This window comes from Felis catus, chromosome A2 (genome assembly GCF_018350175.1).
Source record: "Felis catus isolate Fca126 chromosome A2, F.catus_Fca126_mat1.0, whole genome shotgun sequence".
Classification (NCBI taxonomy): domain Eukaryota; kingdom Metazoa; phylum Chordata; class Mammalia; order Carnivora; family Felidae; genus Felis; species Felis catus.
The window spans coordinates 1,780,832-1,798,356 of record NC_058369.1 but is presented as its reverse complement, the minus strand read 5'-3'; the positions used below and the strand labels follow the sequence as shown (position 1 = coordinate 1,798,356).

The 17,525-nt window shown below is 59.3% G+C and overlaps 1 protein-coding gene and 1 long non-coding RNA gene across 5 annotated transcripts; one reads left to right on the top strand and one right to left on the bottom strand.

The window, feature by feature from the left end:
• Positions 1-2,724: 2,724 nt before the first annotated feature.
• On the bottom strand, positions 2,725-5,139 carry LOC109493627. Its single transcript, XR_006588942.1, has 4 exons — positions 5,080-5,139; positions 4,687-4,826; positions 4,014-4,123; positions 2,725-3,244 (listed from the first exon to the last, which is right to left on the bottom strand). It is a non-coding gene; the product is annotated as an uncharacterized LOC109493627 (long non-coding RNA).
• On the top strand, positions 4,992-14,337 carry SLC39A3 (solute carrier family 39 member 3). Of its 4 annotated transcripts, XM_045043256.1 has the most exons (4): positions 5,239-5,359; positions 6,109-6,226; positions 6,848-7,179; positions 10,226-14,337. In XM_045043256.1, the coding sequence occupies exons 3-4, from the start codon at positions 6,970-6,972 to the stop codon at positions 10,958-10,960; spliced, it is 945 nt and encodes a 314-aa protein (XP_044899191.1). In that variant the 5' UTR covers positions 5,239-5,359; positions 6,109-6,226; positions 6,848-6,969; the 3' UTR covers positions 10,961-14,337. The 4 variants fall into 4 exon arrangements, with proteins under 4 accessions (XP_006928262.1, XP_023099201.1, XP_044899191.1 ...); XM_006928200.5 differs by lacking the exons at positions 5,239-5,359; positions 6,109-6,226 and adding an exon at positions 4,992-5,112; XM_023243433.2 differs by lacking the exon at positions 6,109-6,226 and having other exon boundaries at positions 5,205-5,359.
• Positions 14,338-17,525: the final 3,188 nt, after the last annotated feature.

The window sequence follows — 17,525 nt, the reverse complement described above, 5'->3', positions numbered from 1 at the left end:
AGACGATTCCAGAAACAGTGAATCTCTGGGCTGGTTCTGTATTTTCTCTCCCTTGTTTTCATCTCCCATAACCCTCCCCTGAGGGGCCAGCCTGGACTCCTGGCCTCTCGAGAACAGGGAGACTATTCTATGTTCCTTCTCTAGTGTGTTCTGAGAGTCCACCCATTCTCCCTTGGGTAACCCCCGGGGCCTCCCTTTATAACTGCTGCAGGCAGGGGAAGTTGTCCCTCCAGCGGCTCGTCCTGGCCCCCACCCCAGTGCTCTGTGTCAGCAGGGACTTCCTGGGGACCCCACTCTACAGGCGTCCTGCTCCATCCATGGGTGGAGAGACCCAGTTTCCAGGTTTGTGGCTGCCCTGGGGAGCACCCCTCTCGTGAGCACGAGGTTAGCACGCATCTCCGAGGGCACGTGAGGCTCCTCTGGGCTCGCCCGGGCGACCTTGCCCTGGGGATACCGGTCTGCGTCAGGATGGCTGTGGCCGTGGCAACCACACTCCTGGTATGGAGCAGGTGGGGGCCGGGGATGCTGCTTCGCCAGCCCCCATCGGTCTGGCCTTCACATGGGCAGCCCACGTGGTGCTGATGCATCTGTTTGGAGAACCCTGCTCTGAGAGGCACTGGCTGGCACATGAATACCAGCCATACGTTCTGGAAACATCTACATATGTCTTCGGTCTTCCCACATAATCTCATTTCTTCTGTCTGGTGTGTCCGTCCCCGAGCGGCCCCACACCCAGCCTAAGTGTTCAGGAAAGCTCCAGAAACTTTGTGTTGGAACCGCTGGCAGAGTGGGATGAGGGGAAGAAAAGGAGCGGCTGTCAACGTCTCCTCCCCGAAGCTGGCAGCTTCTCCGTGCGCCTTGACAAGAAGTGTGTCACGCTTAATTACTGCCCGATCCCACACGAGGTAGAAATAGGATCTTTCTGAACATTGCTGTCAGAGGTGCATTGAGGGGGAGAAAAAAAACGGCAATTAAGCACAGAGTTAGCATAAGTCGTGACTTGGAGAAAGCCCCCGGGAGTGGATGGAGCTTTGGGATGCAGGGCAGCAGCGGATGGAAACGGGGGTCTGTTCCCGTCCCTGCACCCCCAGGCTCCTGGGCGCCGGGCTGCAAGCCCACCCAGCTTCCGTCCCAGGACGCTGAGGGGTCTCCTGCGGTCAGTGCTTCCCCTCGGGGACCGGGCAGTGTCTGGGGATGTGGCGGGGGTGGGGGTTTGTCACAGCTCAAGGGGCTGGGGCCAGGGATGTCAACCCCCCCCCCCCCCCGCAGTGCCCGGCACACCCCCAGAGGACGACCGTCGGCATTGCCGGCACCTGGTGGGCCCTACGTAAACTTGTCCTGGACAGTTGGCCCCCATGAAACCAGTCTGTTTGCTGGCTCTAGAGGGCTCCTGTAAGTCTGCAGTACAAACTGTGCGCGCCAACCTGGGTGACTTGAAAACCCCAAACTGAGCTGGCTTTCCCAGCACCCCTCCACCTCCTCTCCCTTTTGAAAAGCAATGATTTCAAAGGGACTCTCGTGGGTGAGACGCTCGGGCCACCAGGTGGCGCACCGGCACCGTGGCCTCCCGCCTGCCTCCATCCCAGGGCTGGCGCGCGGCCTCTGGACAGAAAGGAGGAGGCTACGTCCATTTCTGAAACCACCTGGGCAGGAGGCTAGAAACTGCCATGGCCCTAGGGGTCAGAGCTGTGCTTTCCAGACCTGGTTCCCTTTCAGGATTGTAAATCCTCATAGCCACGGACTTTCTGCTGGGCGCTGTGCCATGACAAGGCCGCCGTCCTGGGGTGCCTGGTACAATATAGGGTGGGAGATACAGATCCCTTCTGTGCCCGGGTCGGAGAATGGAACCACAGATTCTGCTCGGCTCGTGGCTGTCGGAAGCTCTTTGTAAGGTCAGGTAGGTGTGGGGGTCCACTCTCCCTCCTTACTAGGCTGCTAACTCTTTTCCTCATAGCGTAACACATGCACAGAAGTGCACACATCACGAGCAAACCGCCCGATGAGTTTTCATGCAGGGAGCATGCCCTTGTCATCGGCACCGGGGCCAAGAACAGAACCCAGCCACCTCCCCTCATATCCCCCAAGGGTAACGCTGCCTTAGTGTTGATTGCCATGGGTTAGTGTGGCCTGTTTTTGAATGTGTGTAAAATGGAATTTTTTTTAAAGGCAAAATTATAAAGATCATAGAAGAAAATTTAGAATATGACTTCAGGTGGGCAGATTTTCTTAGAGCATAACGTTGTGATAGTTGATTTTTTTAACGTTTATTTTTGAGGGGGTGGGTGGGGAAGGAGCAGAGAGGGAGACACAAAATCCGAAGCAGTTTCCAGGCTCTGAGCTGTCAGCACAGAGCCTGACATGGGACTCAAACTCATGAATGGTGAGATCATGAGCTGAGCAGAAGTGAAACACTTAATTGAGCCACGCAGGTGCCCCCATAATTTTATGTATCCACGTGGGCAGGCAATGATACAACAGCCCAGCTTCCCAGTCCCTCAACTACAGCAAGTTCTTATCTATGTTTATACCAACTGTCCTCTGCTGCCCTACATTACACACACACACACACACACACACACACACACACACACAGTGGACTTGGTTAATTCGCACACAAAACTCTTTCTCTTCAGGGCTTTTTTTTTTTTTTTTTTTTTTTTTAAGAGAGAGAGCGCAAGTGGGGGAGGGGCAGAGAGAGAGGGAGACACAGAATCTGAAGCAGGTTCCAGGCTCTGAGCTGTCAGCGCAGAACCCAACGCGGGGCTTGAACCCATGAACTGTGAGATCACGACCTGAGCTGAAGTCAGATGGTTAACCGACTGAACCACCCAGGCCCCCCTCTTCAGGGCATTTCGTACAGTCGGTAGTTTTTCCTTTACGTATGTGCATTACCTAGTTACCTTCTGCCTAACAAACTACCCCCCCCCCCAACTTAGTGGCTTTGAAACAGCAACATTTGTTATCCCATAGTTTTTGTGGATTAGGAATCCAGGTGCAGCTTAGATGGGCCCTCAGCTTCAGGGTCTCTCAAAGTCTATAATCAAGGTGCCCACTGAGCAGCAGTCGTCGGAAGGCATGATTGAGACAGGACCCCCTTCCGTGATCATTCACGATGTTGGCAGGATCCAGTAATTTAACAGGCTCTTGCACTGAAGGTCTGCTGACTGTTGGCTGGCGGTCATCCTCAGCCCCTTGCAGTGCGGGCCTCTCCAGCGTCTCAGCTTGCTTCGTCAAGGCATACAAGCTGAAAAGGCAATGGAGTTGTGCTAGGAGGACAGAAGTCGGTGTTTTGTAACCCAGTCAGGGAAATGACATCCCATTCCTCTGCCATATTCTGTTTGTTAGAATCAAGTCCCCAGGGGCAGCCCAGAGTCAAGGAGGGAATCGCACAAAGGCATGGGTACTAGGATGTCGAGATCGTGTGGAACCATCTTAGAAATCTGCCCATCGTGGTGTGCTATTAATTCATTTGTATTTGTCTCTCTCACTAGACTGTGAACTGTAAGGACCTAGGGTTCGTTTTATACTCCATTAATGAAAATTTGGGCGGGGGAGGCGCCTGGGTGGCTCAGGTGAGCATGACTCTTTGGCTCGGGTCATGACCTCACAGTTTGTGGGGTTTTGCCCCTCGTTTGAGCTGTCAATGCAGAGCCTGTTTAGGGTTTTCAGTCTCCTTCTCTCTCTGCTCCTCCCCCGCTCACACTCTATCTCTTTCTCAAAATAAACATTTAAAAAAGAAATTTAAAATTTTTTAGTTGTGGTGAGATATACATAAAATTAAATGTACCATTTTAACCACTCTTAAGGGCACAGTTCAGCAGCATCAGGCAACACTCACACTGTCATGCAGCCACTCCCACCATCTGTCTCCAGAACTTTCCATCTCCCCAAACTGAGACTCTGTCCCCATGAAACACTGACTCCCCGCTCTTTGTCCCAGCACTGGATCCCACCAGTGCTCTGGATGGGATTCCTCTAGGGACCCCCTGTGAGTGGAGTCACACAGGACATACCTTCTGTGTCTGTCTTCTGTCACTGCACACAGTGTCCTCTGGGTCCATCCACACCGTGGCACTCTGTGCTTTATTCTTAGCAGCTCTCTTCATGCCTGGCTCATAGTACGCTGACAACAAGACTTTAGTAAACAAATGAATACAGTCTTCTCTTTTATAACTCATCGCTTTAAAATTTTTTTTTAATTATTATTTTAGTATATGTGCTGCCAAAGTGAGCACATAACTCTGGTTGTTTTTATAGGGCAGTGAAACAAGCTTTTTAAAAAAGTATTGTCTTCTCTCTGTCTAAAAACTATCAACAATTCTCAGTCTTCATCTTATTTGGCCTGTTAGCAGCATTGTTACAATAACCAAATGATTGTGTTAAAAGATGCTGGATCTGTCACGTCTCTGACCAAAACTGCAACTGCTCCCTATTTCCCTCCAAGGCCTCTTGTGACCCATGTCCTTTTATCCTGTGCTTTGGCCACACTGGCATTCTTGCACAGACCTGCCAGGGCCTCCGTATTCTCAGTCCCTTATGTGTGTGACGGTCTGCCTCCATATACCCGCTGGACTAACTTCATGTTCACCTTTGCTCAAACATTAAGCACCTTACTTAAAATAGCAACCCATACCCAGAACTTTTGATAGCTCCTCATTGGCTCTTTTATCCCAGGGCACTTGTTACCTTCCGACATCATTCCATTACTTATTATGTTTACTGATTATTTTCTGTGTCTTCTCCTAGAATGTAAGCTCCGAAGTTGGCGGGGTGTGGGGAGGGTGGCGGATCTTGGTTTGTTCACAGATGTTCTTCTACAAGAGGCCCTGGAACACATAGAAGGCAGGGATGTGGACACAGATGAATCTGCGTCTTAAATTGAAGGGAAGGACACCAGCGTCGTGGACGCTCAGGGAGAGACAGTCTCCCGTAGCAAATGGTTTCCCATCAATGGCCAAACCTCCCTAGAGCGGGATTCAGCACCGGGCACCCCTGGACAGCTCTGGCAGCCAAGTCGTACCGGAACCATTCCTCTAGGGCTGGAGTTTCCCGCCGGAGGCACCTGCTGGCTGTACCTACCTCTCAGAAACAGGAAACTACTTTCCCATGCCGGTAGGAGAGGTGGCGGGGGTGGCGGGGGGGGGGGGGGGGTTCACAGGATGAGTGGCAACCACAGCGGCTAATGGACACGATACACTCGGCCCGTGGCGCTCGGGGTAGCCAATGAGCAGCGGCGTGGGCGGGGCGTGGGCAGCCGCGCGCGGAGCCGGGGCCGGACAGGAGCACGGCTTGTGGGGTCGAGACCGCGCGGCGGTTGAGCGGCGGGAGGCGCCGGCGGGCGGGCGAGGGCCCGGCGGAGGTGCGTGCGGACAGGGGCCGGGGACCGGGGGCCTGGGGCTGGGTGCCAGGGCGGGGCGTTTCGGGGTCTGGCCGGCTCGGCCGCCCGTTAGCGGAGGCCCGGCTGCGGCCCCGAGGCTGGTTTCCCCCCCGATCGGCGAGGTCTGTCTGTAGTAATTAGCTTTCGAGTCCCCCGGGCAGAGCGCGAGTTGCTCCCTCCCCGGCGGAGCCCTCTCGGCCTCGGCCTCGCCCTCCCCGGGGCCCCCGCTGCAGCGCGGGCACACAACAGACGCTCGGTGTGTAGTGAGTGAATGAATGAATGCGCCTGTGCTGTCCTGGTCCCACCCCCATCAGCCCCCGGGTTGAGAGCGCACAGCCCCCCTCCCCACCCGCACTGCACAGACCGGGGCATCTGGACACCCGGCAGGGATTTACGCGATGCCCGCCGTCGACCTGCCTGTGCACTGGGTGCTGCTGGGGGGCCCGCCTCCAGCAAGACAGGCTCTCTGCCCGCGCGGAGCTTGCAGCCCTGAGCAAGGGAGCGCATTCAGGGACTCTGAGTTATGCAGTTTCCTGTAGCACAAATAATGCCAGAACTTCACGCCAGGGAAGGGGAGGGAGAGGCCCCTCCATCCGGTGGCATCCGAGCTGAGACCTGAAGACCTCAGTGAAGTGGGGTGTGGGCCGTGAGAGCTGGGAGGTTAGGAGGAAACTAAGGGACAGAGGAGCAGCCAAGGGCCCTCGTACTAACAGTGACGCTTTCGAGTCCAGGGCGATATCTGCACCACTTGGGTTCGTGGAGTCCTGTAAAGAGGTCCACATGCTTCATTCAGCTCACCTGTTTGGTTGCCAGTGGTTACTGAGCATCTGTTCTGCACCAGGACTCGCGGTGGGTACAAGGCATACAGTTTAGGGCACAGGTCCGCCAGGGGAGGCCCTTCCAAGGCATCCTGGAGGCAGTGACCTAAAAGACAAGACATCATCGGGAGGTCAGGGGGAAGACATGTTCCAGGACAAGAGAACAACCCATACAAAGGCCCTGAGGCAGGAACGGGCTAGGCATATTCAAGGCCCACAAAAGCCCGTGTGGGGTGAGCGAAGCCAATGGTGCAGGGCCTTCTGTACAGGGTATGGTGCTTGGTTTCACGTACGGGCAGTGGGAAACCAGTGGAGCAGCACCACCCGATAGAACATTCTGCAGCAGTGGAGATGTTCTCTGTCTGCGCTGTCCAGTATGGTGGCGACGGCACTTGTGTGGCTATTGGACACTTGCAGTATGACTGGTGTGACCGAGGAGCCGAATTTTGCCTTTCATTCAGTTCTCCTTAGCTTAAATAGACGCACGTGGCCAGTGGCTCCCATACCGGACAGTGCAGCCGTGGATACTCCTGCGGAAGGCAGGGATGCGGGCTAGGCCTGGAATGGAGCAAGGTCCTGGGGGTGATGGGCTTGGTCACTAGAGCTGGGCAGGTGATCCAACAGCTGACGCGGTTGCCCCTGGCGTTCACAGCGGATGAACCGAGGCATGAGCCCCCAGCCACGTGGCTGGGCCCAGTAGCACATCGTGGGACGGGAGTGTGCGCCCACACATGGTTTGGCCCCGCGGTGACCGGAGCAGCCTGGGCCACCACCATGATGAAGTTGTTGGTGGCCAAAGTCCTCTGCATGGTGGGCGTGTTCTTCTTCATGCTGCTTGGCTCCCTGCTCCCGGTGAAGATCATCGAGACGGATTTTGAGAAGGCCCATCGCTCAAAAAAGATCCTCTCGCTCTGCAACACCTTCGGAGGCGGCGTCTTTCTGGCCACGTGCTTCAATGCCCTCCTGCCCGCCGTGAGGGAAAAGGTAAGGGGTCCCCGGGGGTAGACGCCGCCCTTGGCACCTTATGGCCAAGGGTCACTGACGTTTTTTCACTAAAGCCACCAAGCTGGGTGGAGCCTTGACACTGTAAGGGTGACAGGAAGTGGATTTGCTGTGTGACCGTGCATTGCTTGCTTCTCTTCTCTGGGCCTTGTCTGGTAAACAGGGGGTTTGAACTAGACACAGGGTTGCTCGCTGGCGAGCTCACCCGTTGCTACCTGAGCAGACTGCCCACCATGGCTGCCATACACTTTGTCCTGAAGCTGGCAGTTTGGGCCTCTCTTCAACACCTGTATCGGTTAGCTGCTGCCGCCTAACAAGTCACAACAGACTTAGCACCTTAACCGGATACGTGTTTATTATCACAATTTTTGTGGGGCTGGAGTCTGGACAGCACGTAGCAGGGTCCCCTGCTCCGGGCTCTCTCAGACAGCGTTCCGGGTATCCGTGGGCTGTGGCCTCACCTCAGGGTTTGAGGAGACGGGTCGGTTTCTGAGTTCATGTGGTGGTAAGGCAAGTTCAGCCCTTCCCGGTTGTCAGACCCAGGGGCCTAGTTTCTCCCCGGCTGCTGGCGGAGGATGGCCCTCAGGCCCTGGCCACGTGGGCCTCCCCAACACGGCCGCATGTTTCATCAGCAGGCCACAGCCGGTGCCTGCATCTTGGGCGTCCAAAGCTGCGAGTTGACACGTTTCTGCGGCCTTCCGCTGCTAGCCTCGTGCTCCTTTGTTCACAGTGTGGGAGACTCACACAGTCAGCGTCCAGGGGGGATAAAATCTCAGAGTCCTCAGGCCCAGACTGCTGTGATGGTGCATGTGGCCCTTCCATGGTCCTCCCAGAGCCACTCCATGCCGCACGCCTGCCCGCACCTGAGCCTTGGAGGGTCAGGTCCCTCCCCTGCGGCCCCTGGCCAGCCTCAGCTGGCACGGTCACCCTGCAGAGAGCAGTGCTGCACACTGTGGCTTTTGCGTCTGCCTTGTCTTCCTCGATCTGATCTGATCCATGTTCATCCCTGGGGTGGGGGGTTAGTGCTCCCCACGTGCTGGTGTCTCCCCAGGTGTAGCACACGCAGGCCTCTGTGAGATGTTTGGCAAATGAATGAAGCGGCTTCTCTACAAAACACGGCCTCTGCAGCAGCGGGGGTTCCCCTGTGGGGGACGACTCTGCCACCAGGGGACACTGAGTGATGGCAGGTCACTGGGTCAGGGGGTCTCACCTGGGCGTCCTACCCCCAGGGTTACTGGATGATGTCTGGAGACATCTGAGGTCATCACGACTGGCGGAGCTCCTGGCATCAGGTGGGTGGGGCCAGGGATGCTGTTCCACACCCTCTCCCACCTCCCTCTGGTGCCCAGAACGGCCCCCGGACAGAGAATGACCTGGCCCCAATGCCAGCACTACCCGTCGCAAGTCGTGACGACCACAGTGTCCTCAGACTTTGCAGGTGTGCCCTGGGGCAGGATAGCCCCCAGTGTGTGTGTGTGTGTGTGTTCCCGGGCTGTCACGAAGGCTGTGACAGGAAAGAAAGGGGTGTCACGAGCATAGTTTGGAGCGCCTGGCTCAGGTGGAGCCCTCGGGAATTGCATGTGCACGTGAGCATTGTGCAGCCGTGAGTGAAAGTGGAGGAGGAACGGTCCAGACGGCCAACAGCTCACCCTGCAGCCCCCAGGCCGGACCAGCGTGGAGTGCACACACACCCTCGTGAGCAGGGGCCACCCGACCCAGCTGTGAGGAGTGGCAGCCTGTTGTAGGCCTGTCTAGTCACGTTTCAGTGACTTAACATGAAACACGGTTCAACATGCCCGTCCTTGGCCGCACCAGCCACGCCTAAGGTCCACATGGGCCACGCGCGGCCAGTGACTTCCGTATCGGTATCAGCACAGACAGAAAGCCTTTCTGTCACTGGAAAGCTCTACTGGACGGGGCTAGCTCGAGGCATCTGCGGGGGTGCAGGTGGATGTCTGAGGAGTCTCCCTCGTTCCCAGCTTGTCCACCCAGGAGGTCGGGGTGCCTTGTGCAAGCAAACCCCACGCAGGCCCCAGGGCTGCAAAGGCCAGTTGCTGTGACCGTGATGGAGGCCAGAAGGCTGAGATCACCGTGTCAGCAGGGCTGGGTCCTTCTGAGACCGTGAGGGAGAATCTGTCCTGTGCCCCTTTCCCTGCTTCGGGAGGTTTGTTGGCAATCCTTGGCATTCCTTGACTTGTAGGTACATCACCCCAGTCTCATGCCCGTCTCCCCGTGTCTCTGTGTGTCCTTTCCTTTTGTGTCTCATAAGGACACTGTTGCTGGACTTAGAGCCCGCCCTGATTTAGGATGATCTCGTCTCAAGATCCCGATGCGTGAGTTTCCTGGGGCTGCCGTAGCCGTGTGCCACAGCTCAAACCATGGGCGTCTACTCTTGGTCAGTGGGGAGGCTGGAAGTCCGAGACCAAGATGCCGGCAGGCCTGGGTCCCTCGCAGGCCTCTCTCCTTCCTGCCTCTTCATGTGGTGGTCCCGTGTCTTTCCTGTTCCCGTAAGGACTCCAGTCCTGTCGGCTCAGGGCCCACCCTAACAGCCTCACTGTCACTGAATCGCCTCTCTCCAAGTAGGGTTAGTTTGGAGATTCTGCGGGCTGGGAACCTTTAAGATACGAATCTCTCTGCCGGGAGCACCTTAATTACATCTGTAAAGACCCTTCTTCCAGAGAAGGTCACGTTCTGAGGTTCCACGTGCACGTATCTTTAGGGACCACGGTTCAGCCCGCGGCAGCACAATTAACGTTATTGGGCCGATTTAGTAGATGTCACGTAAAGCCTCACAACCCCCTTTGTAATAGGGATATTTTTATGTTGTTGTTGCTGTTTTCTTCCAAATCCACCAAAGGGTGAGTCCACCTTCCCCCGTTTTTAGCCTCTTGTGTGAACGGGGGGCTTCTGTGCTTTGCTAGCTGATCAGTGAGATCTGGGGACCCTGTTGTGTTGGTGGCGAGTGTCCAGGCCTCCCGCCTCTGAACCCCTCTCCCCCTTCTCCTCCCTCACACATCCTCCGCTCCAGCTCCAGAAGGTTCTGAGTCTCGGGCACATCAGCACCGACTACCCGCTGGCCGAGACCATCGTGATGCTGGGCTTCTTCATGACCGTCTTCCTGGAGCAGCTCATCCTGACGTTCCGCAGGGAGAAGCCGTCCTTCATCGACCTGGAGACCTTCAACGCCGGCTCGGACGCTGGCAGCGACTCGGAGTACGAGAGCCCCTTCATGGGGGGCACGCGGGGCCATGCACTCTACGCGGAGCCCCACCCCCACGCACACGGGCTCAGCGTCCAGGAGCTGTCGCGCTCCAGCCCGCTGAGGCTCCTCAGCCTGGTGTTTGCCCTGTCGGCGCACTCCATCTTCGAGGGCCTGGCCCTGGGCCTGCAGGAGGACGGCGAGAAGGTGGTGAGCCTGTTCGTGGGGGTGGCCGTCCACGAGACGCTGGTGGCCGTGGCCCTGGGCATCAGCATGGCCAGGTGCTCCATGGCCCTGAGGGACGCGGCCAAGCTGGCCGTCACCGTGAGCGCCATGATTCCCCTGGGCATCGGCGTCGGCCTGGGCATCGAGAGCGCACAGGGTGTGCCCAGTAGCGTGGCCTCGGTGCTGCTGCAGGGCCTGGCGGGCGGCACGTTCCTCTTCGTCACCTTCTTTGAGATCCTGGCGAAGGAGCTGGAGGAGAACAGTGACCGTCTGCTCAAAGTCCTCTTCCTGGTGCTGGGTTACGCTGTCCTGGCCGGCATGGTCTTCCTCAAGTGGTGAACTGCCCACCGCCCGCCCGCCGGACACAGGCGGTCCCCCAGCCCCCCCCCGTCCCCCAGGCGGGGGCGCTCAGGCCCCGGGCTTCCGCCTGTGCACGGAGGGGCTGCGCCCCAGATCCTATGCCCCGAGCCCGAGGCACCGCGACCACTTTTAAAAACACTGCTCTTATAATTACTTACCAAAGCTGTGTGGCCATGTCGTCCTCTGGCATTGGGATCTGAGGACTCGCACAGGCGCTGGGGCCCGGGCACCCGGAGGGGGTCGGGCTGGGACCCTCCCCTCTCCTCCCCCGCACACTCCCACCGGTGTACAGGACAGGAATATGGCCTATCTGAGCCGCTGAGCCCAGTCGGAGGCTTGAGACTTGCGTCCTCTGCTCCCAGCTGGCTCTGTTCCTAACAGAGGAGCCCGCCAGCCTGGAGCGTCTGACCAGGGATCACAGGGCAGCTCTAACTCCTGCCACCTGACGCCGTGCCTCCTGGGAGACGGGCAGGGTCCTGGGCACCTCAGGACTCCCCTCCTCCCTGCCTTCCTGCGTGCCCCCTCCCACACACCCTTGGTGGGCCGGGTGAGCGTGTGGGTTCTTTAAGGGAACAGAGGCCCATGGACCCGAGAGATGCGCAGGTGGGGCCGGGGGCCAGCGTGGTTGGTTGGTTGTCAGTCCTGTCCCCGGAGTGAGACAGACTTCCGTGGGCTATGGGGGCAGGGCCACACGCCATTCACCTTGCCCGATGCACAGACACATAAAGCCAGCACCTGCCTCGGGTGAGTGTGGGGCTGGTGCCAACCCTGGGCGTCAGCTCCGTGGCAACCTGTTGTCGCAGAAGCCCAGAGCCGTGCCTCTGGGAACGGAGTCAGGGGTGACAGCCTTTCCCAGCGGATTCCACGTGTCTGGCTTGAAGCCACCAGAGGTGCTACAGGAGGGAGGGCGGGCCCGTGGCCAGGCCGGGTGCTGGTGGCCTCAGCCTCGCAAGCTCCGTCACGGGCACTCGGGCCTCCTCACTTGGCCACTCAGCTGCAGGCACGCGGGCCCTGGAGCGCGCCTTCCCAGGACCCTGGATCTCCACCCTGCGCCCCTCACGGCCAGCAGCCCTTCCCCCCCCCCCCCCCCCCCCCCCCCACCGCTCAGCAGATTAAGCCCTGGCAAGCACAGGCCCCTTCTGCCCCGGGACGTGAACTGCCTGCCCAAGGGTTGGTGGGTGGGTGGGCGCGCCTGCGCCCCGGGGGCTGCCTGCTGCCACCGCTCAGCCCCTCCCAGCACAAGGCCCGAGGGGACACCTGTGCCATGGCCCTGGCCCCCTTGAGTTTTGTCACAAGAGGTGGGGGGAGTGGGGATGTGTGTCCGAGCCCCCCCACTTGTGCTCTGCCTGCCCCCACCTTGTCATGTGAACTGTCCCGTTGCTAGAAACTTCTTTTCTTCTGGGGTCCCATCTCTGAACCCCACACGGCCCGCCCTGTCCCTGTGCTGGGACGATGACCGCCATGGGGATGGGGGCCTCCACCCTCCTTTCCACGGTGGCCTAAACCCAGTGTTGGCAGCCTCTGCTGCCACACTTCACCCCACCCCGGAACTGGAAGTTTCCACCCATTTGGCCTTCTCCCCAGGGGCGGGGAGGCGGGTGTCTGTGGAGCCACCAGGTTCTGTAGCCCACCTTCACCTGGACCGAGGAAGTCTGCTCCGGGGTCTCAGCTTTGTATCCCCCATCACTGCCAAAAGCACACACACAGCAGGGTCTCCCCTCCTGCCAGCCATCAGCTCCATGGAGTGGCCCTGGGGACACCACAGCCTGACTGCCCACGTCCCCCCGCCGAACCCATGGAGGTCCCAAGGCCATGTTGTCCCCCTCACCCTGAGCCAGCTTCCTGACCAGCCAACCCGGGAAGGGCACCGTCGCGCCAGCCAGGAACCTTGGGGTGTGGAAAGACCCGGGTGCCCCTCTGTGGGCCCCAGGCCAGCCACCCTGGTCCCCAGCATCCTAACCCTCTCCATCTGCTGGGCCATGGCCACTCCTGGCTGACCTGCCCTCCCTACCGTCCCACCAGCCCCAGCAAAGCTGCTTCAAGGACCCCGGAGCCCCGAGAAGTGTGAGGGGGCTATGTTGCAAGAGCGGACACAGACTGCCACAGCAGCCCCCCAAGGCCACTCCCGGCCACCCCTCCTGTCTTCTGTGGTCAGCGGAGCCAGGATCAGCCCTGGGACCTGCTTATGGAAGCTGCCACGGTCGGCCAGCCGTGAGGGGTGACAGTGTCTTAGCTTTGGTCAGCTTTCCCCGCGTGGGGCGAGGAGCAGACCGTCCCCACGTCAAGGTGGGAAGAGTGGCTGTTGTGCCCTCTGACGGAGGCCCCGGAGAAGCAGCACTCACTCCTGAGCTTCCCTGGCCCCTGGTGGCCCTGTCCCCCCACCAGCTCTGACACAAGAGCACTGCCACTTGCTGACAGGAGCTTGTCTTGAACAAGACTGGATTGCTCACCACCTGGCCCAGGATCGGCCCCGCTACGAGACTGGACGTCAGCCGCAAAAGGCCATCGCTATGCAACTTTGTCATATCGAGGGAACGTCGGTGGAGATTCCTGCCTCCTGGGGGTCTTTCTCAGTAAGGGGGTGACCCCCTAGGGCGCACCAGGCAGTGTCTGGGGACATCTATGTTTGCCACACGGGGGTGTCCTGGCACCCGGTGGGTGGGGCCGGGGTGCCACTCAGCCCCCGCAGTGCCCTGGACACCCCCGCAGAGGATGCCCCCACTGGGCTGAATGTCCTTGGTGCAGACAGGGAGAGGTGCTGCTTTGAGTCACGGGAAGCGATGGTGAGTTGCGCGTAGAGGCCAGTTAGCCGTGAGATCCTGTGTGCGTGTACGAAAGAGGGAGGCGCACACCTGCTGACAGACAGCGTAGCACACTCGGCCGGGACTGGAGGCTCTGTCGTCACGACGTGGACGTGAGTGCCCAGACCGCACACCCTGCTTGCTGTCGTAAATAACCGCAGCCTCAGCTCAGAACACCGGGCACCAACCTTGTCTGCGTGGACTTGGCAGGGTCGGGGCCGCCCCCAGCCACCTGATTGGCCCTGACCCGGCAGGTTCCTGGATGGGCAGGATTGGGGGGGGGGTGCCCTGGGCTGGGGGCGCCATTCAGAGCTCTGCCAGGAGGGGAGTTACCTCCAACCGGGCTCCGGTCGTCGGCCAAGCCCACTGGAGCGTTTGCCTCCACCAGGAAGTCCCTGGCCCCACCCTCAGCCCTCTGAGGTCTGCCGTGCGTAGGGGCTCATGGCACAGGCGACAGCTGGATGGAGTCACCCAGATTCCCCTCCCTCATCTGGAGACAGGAGGAAATTACGAGGCGGCACCCAGGCCTTGTGGATTGAATCAACCTTAATAGCAGCGTGTCAGGGCTTCTGTTGTCTGCTGTTTGCGTCTCTGGTGCAGAAGTTATTAGTGTGGGGCGGGGAGGGGCAGCACCGGTTCCCAGCCGGTGTCTTTCCAGTCCCCAAGACAGGCAGTGGATGGGATGGTGCCTCCACAGATGGTGTCAGACCTCCCCTGGCCACTAGCTCTGGACCCTCGGCCCTGTCAGGAAGAGGGAGGCACGCGTCCCACCTGGCCCAGCCCACGCCCGCCCTGAACCGTGCACCAGCTTGTGCTTGTGGACAAAGCCAGTGACCAACCTTTCTGACCTTCCCAGCGCCTCCTGCAGGCGGAGAGGGGTCCACTATAGGGCACGGGTGTCATTCCAGAGGACCCTGGAACTGTTCTCTGGGCGGTCAGGTGCTGATGCCACATTAGGCCGAAGCAGGGAGAAGCCCTTCCGTGTCCTGTCACCCCAGAGGCCTCTCTGTAGCTCCCGGGGCAGGGACCGCTGACCTGGCTGGCTGCGGTGTCCCGAATGCGGGCTGTGATCGCGGGCTGCCCACCCTGGCTGGACAGATGGGCAGTTCAGAGCTCCCACTTCTGCAGCGCACGGGAGGCATGACCAAAGTCGACTGCTCCACAGCTGATGGGGCCTCTCCCTCAAGGGACCGGCTGGGCCTCCCTCTGACCCCTTGGGCTGATGGCCTGGAACACTGTCTCCATCTCGGCACCACGGACATTTGGGGCGGTCTTGCCCAGTGTAGGGTGGGAGCAGCATTCTGGCTGCGGGGTGGGGCTGCCGGACTTGCATCTCTGCCAAGCCCCCCGGTTATGCTGGTCTGGGGACACGTTTGGAATCCATTGCCCTCCTCTGGGCTCTCTCTCTCCCCCAGAACTGCCGACACAGGACTGTCCTGGGCACTGTGCAGGGGCGGGGGGGAGGGAGGGAGCAGCATCCCCAGCCCCCGCCCACGTGATGCCAGGAGTACCCCAATTGTGGCGACTACAGATGTTCCCAGACACGGCCCCCTGTCCCCTGGGAGCAGACTCACCCAAGGGGGAGGCCCACCACCCTGGGACGCATAGCAGCTCACCTAGTGAGGGGACAGATGACACCCACGTGCAGTGCAGTATCAGGTGACAATGACAGAAAAAGCAAAGCGAAGGGAGAGAGAGACAAGGAAAATGGAAACAATGTTAGCAACATGGTCCGGGAGGAAATCTCTACGAGCCACTCGAGTCCCAAGAAGATGGGGAAAGAACTTTTCCAGTGGTGGGGGGGGGGGGAGGTGGGCAGGCTGTGCAAAGGCCATGAGGTCTCTGGGAGTCGTGGCCCTTTTTTCTGACCGACCACAGCCACCCTGGCATCACAGGGCTTTATCCTGCCAGTGCAAAGACTTCAGTGACCCCGTACTCAGGGAGGAACCCCGGGCTGCCTCCACTGGCCCGCCAGGTGGCTTCGGTGACGAACCATCCTCTTTCAGCCGGGGCTGGGGTCCAGCTCCTGCAGAGACTGACTGGCAGGAATTCGGGCTCGGGAGGGCCAGCCCATTCATTTTTCTTTTTTCTTTTTTTTTTTTTTTAACGTTTATTTATTTTTGAGACAGAGAGAGACAGAGCATGAATGGGGGAGGGTCAGAAAGAGGGAGACACAGAATCGGAAACAGGCTCCAGGCTCCGAGCTGTCAGCACAGAGCCCGACGTGGGGCTCGAACTCACAGACCGCGAGATCGTGACCTGAGCCGAAGTCGGCCGCTCAACCGACTGAGCCACCCAGGCGCCCCTTCTTTTCATTTTTCAAGGCAAACTGAGTTTTGACAAATGATTTTCTTCCTTTCAAATGTTGACACCAAACTTAAAAAAAAACAAACAAAACAGCCTTTGTGGGGCAAACTGCATCTGTTAGAGGCTGTGTGACACTCAGCCTCTGCTTTGCCCACCTAATTGCATTAATCCTGGGAGCACAGAGCCAGAGAATGCATCTCAGCCACCTTCTTCCCCCCACGGTACCACCGGGAGTGGGGGCCGGGGCGGGGGGGGAGGAGGGGATGAGCATTGAGACAGGGACAATTCCCACGGGCTGCCAGGCCAGGCGCTGGGACTTTGCAGGTGAACGCTTGTCCGTTGCAGCGGAGAGGGCTTCTGCAGGACAGGAATGGCCAGCCAGGGACAGCAAGAAGTCTGGGTGGCGGCTTCAGAGCTGGAGGGACTCGAGTTCCAGCCCCAGCCGGCCTCTTGCCAGCACATACCCATGCTCACAAAGGCCAAGGCCCCCCGGCCGGCCGTAGGCAAGGGTCACGGCTATCCTAGTTTGGGGTGCTCCGATGGCGATTTGGGCCCCCATGCCCTGGGGAGAGCAGGGAGGGGACTCGGGCCTGTCCTCCCCCAGCTCACAAGGCCAAGAGCCTGGCCTGGGAGCTATAAATAGCCACAGAGTGGAGCTGCTGGCTGCGCCCACACTCCTACGCATGAGTCAGCCTGCCCTGGCCTGGGCAGGCACCCGGAGGAGCCGGAGAGCTGGCCAGAGGCCGGAGGCCCAAGCCAAGTGTGGGCCGGTCGCTCAGGAGACCACGGCAGGCAGGCCATTGGAGTGGGAGGGAGCGGGGCTGTCGCCGCGGGGTACCCATGTGCCTGGCAGCCCCACGTAGGCAGACGTCATCCGGATCACTCCCTGCAGCCCTGAGAGACAACAGTGATCTTCATTCGCAGATGAGGAAACTGAGGCTCAGAGGGGCGCTTGGCTGGGACATGGCAACCCAGACCAAAAGTTCTTACCTATCTGCCGACCGGGCTGTCTTCACCTCTGGTTGAGGGCACCCCAAGATGAGGGGCTGGGGCCAGATCACGCTCTGAGGTGCCCCAACAGGACAGTAGGGAAATGTCCCTGGGGAACAGCTCCAAGCAGCCCCCAGGGACCAGGAGGAGCGCTCAGGCCAGGCCTCAGAGGAACTTGAACGCCAGGCTGAGAAGCTGGCGAAGGGAGCCACAGGCAGCATTAGAGTATTAGAGGCCCGTGTTGGAAGCTGGGCATTCAATGCCCGGGAGGAAGGAGAGTTGGAGGGGTGATCCTGGGAGACCAGGAAGGAGGCAGGTGAGAGAGGCCTGCAGATGAGGGTCTGGATCGGGGAGAAATGGGGGCCTCTGAGCCCCAGAAGCAGGACGAACCTCAGCCCAGCCTCTGTGGGAGCCAGGTGGCTCTGAGGGACAGTGAAACAGTGGCC

Bases quoted from the DNA above. Each gene is read 5' to 3' on its own strand.
- SLC39A3 (XM_023243433.2), top strand. From the start codon at position 5,224: ATGAGCAGCGGCGTGGGCGGGGCGTGGGCAGCCGCGCGCGGAGCCGGG. The intron at 5,360-6,847 runs GTGCGTGCGGAC...TGGCGTTCACAG, and splicing joins CGGGCGAGGGCCCGGCGGAG to CGGATGAACCGAGGCATGAG. The intron at 7,180-10,225 runs GTAAGGGGTCCC...CCTCCGCTCCAG, and splicing joins TGCCCGCCGTGAGGGAAAAG to CTCCAGAAGGTTCTGAGTCT.